The sequence below is a fragment of the Theobroma cacao genome, chromosome 3, assembly GCF_000208745.1.
Source record: "Theobroma cacao cultivar B97-61/B2 chromosome 3, Criollo_cocoa_genome_V2, whole genome shotgun sequence".
Taxonomy (NCBI): Eukaryota; Viridiplantae; Streptophyta; class Magnoliopsida; order Malvales; family Malvaceae; genus Theobroma; species Theobroma cacao.
Window position 1 is genome coordinate 27,401,059 of NC_030852.1, and position 10,653 is coordinate 27,411,711.

At 33.0% G+C, this 10,653-nt stretch overlaps 3 protein-coding genes across 3 annotated transcripts; all 3 read right to left on the reverse strand.

Annotated features, from left to right (window-relative positions):
* On the reverse strand, positions 212 to 1,182 carry LOC18605351. Its single transcript, XM_007038313.2, has 2 exons — positions 780 to 1,182; positions 212 to 679 (listed from the first exon to the last, which is right to left on the reverse strand). Exons 1-2 carry the CDS (start codon positions 1,077 to 1,079, stop codon positions 488 to 490), a joined length of 492 nt encoding a protein of 163 aa, XP_007038375.2. The 5' UTR covers positions 1,080 to 1,182; the 3' UTR covers positions 212 to 487.
* On the reverse strand, positions 2,568 to 5,763 carry LOC18605352 (cell number regulator 6). Its single transcript, XM_007038314.2, has 5 exons — positions 5,478 to 5,763; positions 5,222 to 5,323; positions 4,363 to 4,477; positions 3,768 to 4,033; positions 2,568 to 3,149 (listed from the first exon to the last, which is right to left on the reverse strand). The coding sequence occupies exons 2-5, from the start codon at positions 5,321 to 5,323 to the stop codon at positions 2,931 to 2,933; spliced, it is 702 nt and encodes a 233-aa protein (XP_007038376.2). The 5' UTR covers positions 5,478 to 5,763; the 3' UTR covers positions 2,568 to 2,930.
* On the reverse strand, positions 7,821 to 8,836 carry LOC18605353 (peroxisomal membrane protein 11B). Its single transcript, XM_007038317.2, has one exon. The coding sequence runs from the start codon at positions 8,717 to 8,719 to the stop codon at positions 8,039 to 8,041; it is 681 nt and encodes a 226-aa protein (XP_007038379.1). The 5' UTR covers positions 8,720 to 8,836; the 3' UTR covers positions 7,821 to 8,038.

Below are 10,653 nucleotides of genomic sequence, written 5' to 3' on the forward strand. Positions count from 1 at the left end.
CTTTTCCTTTTTTCATTTCCGAATTTTGGCTAAAACATGGTCATGCAATTGGGAATTTGTAAAAATATTAACAACTAAAGTGGGGAATAATATTTATCAAAAAAAAAAATGAAAGCTTCAAAATTAAAAGGAAACTCGAGTTAAGAGCCATGCTTTTTTACCTCAATGTGCGAAGAGATGAACCTAGCCCAAATCAGTTGTGCAGGTTCCATATCCAAATTTTAGTGTATTGAAGCCTAAGATAGCTTTGCATAAACTGAAAAGATGAACAGGAATGTAAAAGAATCCTTACATAAAATCACGCCAAATGCGCTGAAAACTTTCACCAAGTTTCATCTTTAGCCTTTCTAAGAAAATGCTGAATGACACAGACAGCATTTTCACTCCACAATATACTTGAGGAGCTGGGGAAGAACGCCATTATAGAGCAAAGCCATCCTCCATTTACGATGAAATCAAAGATCCCATTCATTCTCTACCGAAAACATTAGGCATTATTAATTTTTAATCTAGGCAATGTAGGAGGTTTAACAACCGGTTGGACCTCCGTCTTGAAGAGAAGAAAACAGAGCTTGTCCACAGAGAAATACAAGAACCCTCCACTCGCGTGTGTCACAAACGACCCAAAGCTCTTCCCCACAATGCAATGCCATGCTGGTCCATACAATGCATCAAATTCCTGCATCAATTTTTTTCAAGCCTTAAAGTTAAATACTCTAAAAAAATTGAAAAGAAAAAGAAAAACTTTTGAGAACCAAATAGGCAAGCTTTTGGGTTACCTTCTTAAGGCACATTGCGAGCTGCGTAGGATTGGGTCGTTTGTTTTTATCTTGGTTGGCGTCTACGAGAGCTCTGGCTCGCCTGATAGCTCGCTCTTGCATTGTCATAGCCATGTCAGCGGATCTCAGCCGAACGTTCAAATTAATAGCTATCGCTGCAAGCTTCAGCTCGTTGGCTGGAGGAGGTGGAGCTCTTGCAATCGGGGGCAGGGATGAAGCGCGCTGGATTCTGCATTGCGAAGAATCTTTGGCTTTTGGCTGTCTATTTCTTCTTCCATTATCTGAGCGTTGTCTCTCCATTCACTGAACTGAAATTTGAGAACAAAAAGAAAAAAAGGAAAAAGAAAAAGGTTTTGCTGGAATAAAAGAGCGTGCGAAGTTGGTAGCAGAAAAGGTTTCGAAGTTTGAACTTTAAGCTAACTTTGACCAGCACTGGTGCCATTTGCTCCTTTTGACTTAAAAAGAGACAAACAACAGGGTTTTTTAAATTGTTATTTTGAATTTTGAAGCAAAATAATTGAAAAACTAGAGAATTATAGTAGATAGAAAGATTGAAATGGTAGAGAAAAGATACGATCAGGTACAACTGCAGACTACAGATATAATAATAGGGACTAGGCCCGTAGGTAGGGATTACAAGTTTCAGGCTTTTGGAACTTTGAGAAAAGAGTCAGGCATTATTGGATCAATTATTTGTTTGTGGGGTGCCGATTGCCCATTTCTACGATTATTTACGCATTGAATTACCGTTATTGTATACAATCAGAAAAGGAGGAGCCGACCGCCACCGGCTTAGATGGAAAATGCTAACCTTCACGTCAATTTTGTTTAAACATTTCCATGACGTGTAATTAATACAAGTTGTGTGAGTTAATATTTAATATATATAATATATAAAAATTTAAATAATTTTTTCTTTTTTATTATATCTAATTAATTTTTTATATTTTATTTTAAATTAAATAAATATTTATAATTAATTATTATTAATCAATCAGTTACTTATTAGTTTATTTTATGAAAGATTAACATAATATTGTTTGAAAGGTGATAAATATTATATTTATATATGATATTTGACTAAATTAACTATTAAATATAAAAATTTATTTACTTAAAAATTAAAATTTAAATATTTATTTTGATTTGAAATAAAAATATAAAATTTTAATTAATGATAATAAATAAATAAAAATTTATTTACATTTTTTAAATAAAAACAAAAACTTTTTAAGTATTACGCCTATCTGATATTATGGAGGTGAAAGAAGAAGGGAATATTTTCTACTGTTCCAAACTGAGTAGAAAAATTATCACGCCCACGCCACCAGCTTATCCAGTCAAAATACGCCATCGTTTTAGCTTTTAAGCCTGTTGTATTCAAAATGATATTGCTCATGTCGTTTTGTTTTGATTTATTTTAGCTGAGTCTTATACGCACCTTGGGGCGCCGTTTTAGTCTACTTTTCATTTTCTGTTTCAAGGTGGCTTGTCTGGTTTATATTACCGTTGAGCTGTGTTTTGGTTAGTGTGAAATTTTCTTTTTCGATCCGGTTTATTAGGAAACGTTGATATTGTGAAAGTTTAAATACTGAAATTAGAAATGAAATTGTGCTTTTTGCCAATTATTTTTCCACTGCTTTGAATGTCTCTTTTCTCTTCTTCTTCTTTGTTTTCTCCTTTTACTGTTTCCATTGAATTTCCAGAAAAGTTTAGCTTCAATTGGTTGACGTTTGATCTACTTGCGTCACTTCAGTAACCGTAACACGACTAAAATGGCAACAATAATAAAGACATCAAAGGTGAGACAGCCTACATTCTCGTTCAATGGGGTGGTTGGCAGTTGACAACAAATCATCATGGATTGTATGGGAGTACCTTTTTATAAAATAAAATTGCACCATCTGTACAATGAAGCAATGAAAGTTGAAGTGACCATATCTGTATATCTAATAAAAAGCCTCACGGATCAGAGAATTAAGTAAAGCATCTCTCCAAGTGCCAACATGAGCGTATGCAAGGGAGCATGGAGGAGTTCGGGTGTGAAGGCTAGCCAATTCTACTAAGAAACAAGGCAAGAACATGAAAATAAGACCACTCCGAGACGAAAATCATTCACCAAAATGCCTTTTGTTCGATTAATGACGGATCTTACAGCGCCTGCATCTCCAAGTTGGTGCTAGTTCCGGAGGGTGGTGTTGAATCATGGTTTTCACTGGCAGAGTTCATTTCTTGAACAGGGGGAGGGTTGACAATAGTCATTGGCATGACAAAGTTGTCTGACAGACGTCCCTTCATCTCTCTATGCTCCTGGCATAAAGCACACCAGTGCATGCAGCAGTGCACCATGCATGGATCACACGGTGAGTTCTGCAGTTAACAAATGGAAGTCCGTCAACTAATGAAGTAGAATCTCTTTACTTCCAAAACCCAGGATCTTTGGGAAAAATTCATTTTCGGTACAGGTATATAGATTAATAGACACATTGAAAATTCAAAAGTCAACTAAATTTTCAGGCATGACTTTCTAATTAATTTGCATAAGGACCAACATATGTAATGGAGGATTTGCTTCATGCCAAAAATACACAACAGACTAAGCTGCATGTTTAATCTGGTTAGATGCAAAGAATAATCAGTACTAAATTACAAATGATAGAATTCACCAATAAGAAGTCTCAAAAGGTTCAAATTGATAGATTGAGCTTCAGGCAAACTTTAATTTTTTGAATTTACTTCTATGGATATAAGCTAATACGTCAATCATAAACATAATGTTTAGTAGGACTTGGACCCTATTATTCTACTAATACTATATTTTGCAATAATACAAATGCTTATTTGATTAAAATATTCTACCATGTGAAAGCTATACAAGCAACAAGTATTATCTGTGCAACTACTTAAGCTGGATATTCTATACTTAAAGGTTGTATTTGTTTTGCCTTATTAATAAGCGCATATGGGCAAAGTAAGCTTAGATACTACCTTGAGATGATACTTTTTCTGTAAGGATTGCCGAGCAAGACCAGTATATATGCCACACATCCACCAAGCAAACAACAAACCCTCACAAATGAGAAATGATGTCTTCGGATCAATACCATGGAAGACTGCTGTTGCAGCTGCCAATGCAATGCCACCTTCAACACAAATAGCATGACAAATGCATGGTGTAGTCCAAGGGGTATCATCTCTCAAGTTCTCAATATTACGCCCAAATAGAACACATGGACAAAACAGTCCCGTCCAGCCTGCAGAGCAAGTCAATATGCTAATTTAAAACACAAATGGTTTCATGAAAGAACAGTAGCATAAGGGTGGGCCATACTAAACCATTTTCTTACAGCGGCTGCCAAATAAAAGCGCTCTCCCTTTGTTTCACTTAAGAGACATGTACTAACACGTATAGAATCATTGAGTGATTAGATTTAGAAAATGACTCATCAGTTAGCTAATAGGATACTTAAAAATTTGTTCATCCGTACAAGCATGTAAGCATTCCTACACAATTAGCTACAACATAAAAGAACAATGGCAAGTCATAGATTGACAAAGCAAACACTATGACACATCAACTTACAACTTTCTGTATCTTCAGCACAGCCAAAAATTCCAGTCGTCCAAGGTTCAACAGCAGGAGGCTCAAAGTTTTCAGGTAAAGGCTGTCCACATTCATTGCACTTTCGAACATGCAACTATAAAACAATCCACCATATCAGTGAGTACATCAATGTGCATCTCCCAATAAGTAAAAAGACCTTTTTTGCACAAAATGTCATGCTATATCATTCTTCAATTCTTATAAATAAATGACCTTTTGACCAGAATGGTCAAGCTATATCCCAACATGCACAGACATCTGAAAATTTTTTTTCCCAGATCGAAAACAACCAACAACCTTCAAATTGAGGCAGGAAGGCATCTTATATTTATTATTTTTTACTTAAGCACTTCCAAATTCATAATTTTCATGATGAACAAGATCTTAATGCAAAAGACCTACACGCTAAAGGATGTTTCCTGGGCACAGAAAGGAAAACCACTATAGCATTTCACAAACTTTTTAAAATAGGTCTTCCAGACAGATCTGAATGTCCCCCCAAAAAATCCTTCAAACAGCCGATAATTCGTGTGCAAATTTGCTGGACTTCAAGTAAAGCTTTAACCCAATTATCATCCTAAAAGAAATAGCTACACCACTATCCTCACATATTTTCAAATATTATTTCAACCACCGTATGGTACAATTGTAATCTTAAAGCATTCGAAGAAATAAATAAAAAAGTTACATGGTCGACCAATTTCAAATTCCACAGCAACAAATTTCTCTAAAACAATCGAATCAGAAAGAAGATACCAGATTTTTCTATAGATTAAACACTCAAAATCTCAGGAAAAAAATTGAAAAGCCGATTTTTTTTTAATAGAGAGAGGGAGACCTGAGGAACATCAATGGGCTGATTAAGTTCACCGGGTCTGATATCCTCCAAAGGCGCCTGATCTTTTGTCAGCTTAACGTATCTCGATTGTGCGTCCTCCATCTGATCCAAACACCCAAAATATCAAATCAAAAACATCAACCCTCCTCTCTTTTACTGCTTGGAAAATTTTTCGAGGAAAAAAAAAAACCAAGAAGAAGAAAATGCTACGGAGCTGAAAAGAAAGAAGATAGATGAGTATTCAAAGTCTTACAACCTCCGTAATATACGAGATCTTCGGAGAAGTTTCCAAAGAAGACAAAATATGAAAGTTAGGGAGAATGGCAATTATCAAAATTTCCGAAAATAGGGTACAACAAAAAGAAAAGCTTGCAGGGTCAACCAGCTTCTCCAATTCCCCGGTCTAGTCTAATCTCTACGGTTTCCTCTATGCCACCACCGACCTAAGCTTGACCCATGGATTTTGCAAAGAAGTGGGTTTAGATCCACCGGGCAGTGCTCGACTGCCGTTTTGACACAAGACGGCAAACTTCCACGTGTCAGAAAAGTACTAACTAGCAAGATACCCGCGATATTGCTGCGATATTTATGTTTAATATGTTAAATGAAAAAAAATTATAATATTTAAAAAAATCTCTAAATTATTTAAATAAATTATTATATTATATTTTAAATCAAATAAAATTTAAGTTTGATTTTTTTATTTACTTAAAATATTATTTATCATTATATGTTATGTAAAGTTAACCTGACACTAACATAATAAGTTAATATGTCATAATCGATAATAACGTTATATGTGTGATATTACATAATAACATGATCATATTATATTTTTTACCTTCTATATCAATATCATGTTAACGTCACATTGTTATAAAATAAAAATAAACATTTTGATTAATAGTAAGTAATTAAATATTAATTATAAAAATTTATTTGATTAAAAAAATATAAAAGTTTGACTCCATATGATAAAAAATAAAAAATTTAAATAATTTAAAAGCTTTTTTAAGCATTATATAAAACAAGTTAAAAGAATTGAATAATTAAAATTGAAATGTATACATTTTTGAAAAAAAATTTTAACTTAATACCTAGATGTAGATAATATAAAAAAGAAATTATAAAAAATAGACATCCTGATAAAATGATTTCAGAAATAACCACTTATATAAAGTTATATATATTTAGTCAAAAAGAAGTATGAGTAAATCAAAATGAGTTGATTATTTTTATTTCTTTGATAATAGACTGAAGAAACAGATTGAGGGATATTGACAACAAAAAATGATTCCTGCATTCTTATTCTTTATGGTAAGGAAAGTAAACGGCGGATTTAAGTGGAATACTCTAAATTTTGGAAAGAACGGTAAATCAATGTAGTACAGCTTGTACTATAATTAACTCAGCTTCTAGAATTTTTTGGCAACTAAAGTTGGCAATAAACGGCGTCGTGTTTTTAACCCTCCCTCGCTAAAAACAATTAAAAAAAACAGGTGTCACACTCCCGCATTCTCTCCAGTCTACAGTAACCTACATACCCATATCTCATGTACGTTAATTTAATCTAGAATATTGATTAGTAGTACATTTCTTAGTTTCATGCCTTTTTTGTCTTTTCTTTTTCTGCCTTTTTATTATTTGTGCATATTAGAGAGTGTTGCATTGGCTTTATTTTTTTCCCAATTATGATTTCCATGATGAAAGCAACAGAGAAGATAAAATCACGTGATTAAGAATCCAAAGTTATTTTCTCAGAAAAATAACAAAAAAAAAATGCTCTTATAATGTAAGTAATGACAATAACAGTCCAAAGCAAGTAGCATTTTTTTCCCTAGTTTTCCATGAATAAACAGAAAGGTTATGTATTTCCATGTTTAGTCACGATTTCAACATGTGAGTTTGATTTGTAGGCGTAATTATCACATTATAACTGCATTGTTATATAAAGAAAAGTTTCAATTTAGGTTTTCTTCATCGATTTAATTATTACTTTTTTTATAAAAAAAAAATAGGAAACATGTGAGTTTGGAGATGAAATTAATGGTGGAGAAAGTGATTGTTACCCTGCTTATCCTTTGTCGATGGTAGAAATTAGAAATAGCAAAATTTCACTAGTTCCTAATCTTGAGTGTGAAGAGATTCACTAGCCAAATGGAGAGAAATTTCTCTACACCATATGTTGGTTGGCATGCAATGCACTTACCCAGTGACCCTCATGGTTTTCACACAACAAATCACGGAAGTGTACCATGGAAGAGGGCCAGGCACCAGAGGGCATAATTTTTTCTTTGCCAAATTTTTCTAGAGATATCATTTCATTTTTCCGTTTTCTTTTTGTTCTTATTCGTTATTTCATCATCACATAACTTTACAGGTCTTGATCTTCAAATAATCTTGTAAGGAATAAATAGAGTAAGATGTAATACCATAAAGAAATATGAGCAAAGAAAAAGAAATAGCTAAAAACTCTTTTTCCCCTACCCCATGTTCCTACCAACCTCATGTCAATTAGCTCTAAACCTTGATTATAATTCAAATGGCACCATGGCAGTCAAATTATTGACATAGATTGTTAGTTTTATTAATTCGCGAATGAAAGAAATATTTCACTAAATGTGTACCATCATTTTCATTTTAAAACATAAAGCTGATTTTAGCAGTAGAAGTGTAAAACCATCCCTCCTTCCAAGTATAGAACAAAACAAACGCAAAATCGATAATCCTCACTATTTTCGAGCTAGTTACACATCAAGGTTTTTGAAAGAGTTTCATGTCCCAGACCTTGTTCATCGTTTTCCCTATAATTTTCCTCTAGGAGGGCCAATTTCGGTACCAACCAGCCCATGCTGAGACCAGTCCACTGATACCGAGAGTCACAGCATGGTTGCAGAATGGGTTGGGCTCGATATCTGCTAGTGCGATAATCAAATCAGCAATGTTTGCTGCCACTGCCATCAACCTCATCACCCTGTCAGCTCTGATGCTTCTTATCTTCACTTTTGCATCTTTTGAATCTTCTTCCGCTAAAGCAATAAGCTTCCTCTCTGCCTCTAGCCCTTCTTTCATGATGATGAAATCTGAAACAATGAAGAAAATATAACCAAAAGACTCACCGAATGCAGATATGAAGCTCATCCTCCTTGCCAACTTGGCATCCAAAGTTCCAATTCTTGATAGCCAAAGAAAGTGGTCAAAAAAGAAATAGACCATCTCTCCTGCATTAGCAAGAACGGCTAGGAACTTGAATGTTGGACTGGAGCCAGGGTTTCTTCTCAGGGCATTGAAACCAGTAAGGAACCTGCCACTTCTAAAGGCTTTTCTGCTAAGACCCGAGGCAACCTCCCATTGCTTGAACCTATTTGCAATATCCGGGTGAGTGGTTTCCACTTGCCAGTGAACAAGCTTGGAGACATATTGGAAGGTCTTGACAAGCTTGTCAATGCCATCTCTCTTTGCTAGAAAGATGACCAGCTTGTCTACTGTGTCATTCATTGTTGAAGTAATAGGTTTAAGGATCGATTTGGTTGTTGTTGATGATGATGAACTCAGTGAAGAGCTCGTTTGGTTTCTTGACAGGTTTTAAGTGTCCATTTAAAATTAAAGGAGAGCCACAGAAATTTTGTTTTGGGGATAATTGTGTGAAATCCGAAATGGTTGCCTTGTGGTTGGACCCTGTTTAGCTCCTTACAGCCAGTAGTTTTTTCTGTGTTATTTTGTTTGTCTTGTGCACAAAAAAGCCTTCACCGCCAGCAATTGGACTGCCAAGTGGACAAATTTCTTCTTCATATATGATAATACTTCTTATCTACCAATATCAAAGTTATAACAATTTAAAATTAAATTAAGTCCTTAATGATATTGTAAAAAATCTTTTTACTATTCTAGTCGTTATTCACATTTCAAAACAAATCTTAATTATGTACAAAAGATGTTATGAATTAATATTTCAACTTGAATATCAAGATTATTAGTATGGAATACCAATTATTAACAATAAACATGCATAGGCCATAGAGTGAAGCACACAAGCCACATGCATTAAATTTTTTTACTCAAGGCAAATTAAAAGATATAGTCTCCCTACAACAGATGATTTCTCATAAATTCAAGATTTTACATTAAAAATAATTAAAAAATAAATACAAAATTTTGAATCTAAGTTCATGATTCAATTCGAAAAAAAAATCAATTATTTTTTAAATAAAATTAAATTATAATATAAAATTAAAAAATAACGATCATCGTCGCTTTCAATTCAACTTTAAGTGTTAATAAGAAAAGAGAACTATTTACGAGCCTTAATTAAAGGTTGTTGGGCGAGACAAAGCTCCCAGAATATGAAGTTTAGTTCTACAAAACCACCATTAATCTATTTGTACAATGCTGGCGTTGAAGCTAGTGTTATGCCACATCTAAAACAGGAGCAAATTATGTCTCTTAACGAAGGTGAGCAAATGGCCTTGGTATGCTTGATCAGATAACCCGTAAAAATTATACATCCAAAGAGTGGTGAAAAGTAAGAACCAGTTACATCTAACTAGGAGTAATAAAAAATCAAAATATTCGTGGGGAATGCAGTTCCACTTAAACAGCCAAGTACCATGGTGCAAACCTTGAGGTTTATACTTCCTAATTTGTATTATTAGCATGTTTAAATAGTAACCGGAGGGACATTTAAGTGATTAAAATTTGATCAGATGTTAAATTTTGAGTTTGAATTATGAGAAGAAATGAATGAAATTATTTTTTTAAATAATATAATAAGCTTATATTATGTAATTTTTTATTTAATTAATGGATTATATAACAAGAATTAGAAAGCTTATCAAAGTACAATAAATTATTTTCATTGATTGATGCATAATCTCTTTACCTAAAGAGTAGGGTTCGAATCTTCCTCTCCAATTATAAAAAAAAAAAAATTAAAAAGCTTATCAAAGTGGTTTACTCACTCTATTTGGCATTTAGAATGTAATGCTAGTGGAATCCATAGTCTCAATTTTTTTCTTTAATTAAGAATATAAACTGTTACTAGTCATGTGTAGTATATTGAGTCTTTAAGTTATTCAATGACAGATAGTTTACTTATGTTTCATAAATCTCATTCTTTCTTTTAAATTTTAACTATTGAGATATTTTATTTGATTGAATAGAAAAATAATGTATTTTATTATTTTTATTTAAAAATTTAAAGTTTAATTAAATTTAAATATATAAAATGAAATCATGATAACTTCCCATTATATAACTAAAGTACAATAAATTCTTTTTAAGCTAAATGACCAAATAACTAAAAGCTCAATACACTTTTGTATGTTAAAAAATATATATAGTAATAAAAAGAAAATAATAACCAACGTACTCAGATATAAAATTAAAAATAGTACCAAAGTTTTTTCGCGTAATTATTAAATTTGGCAAGTCGC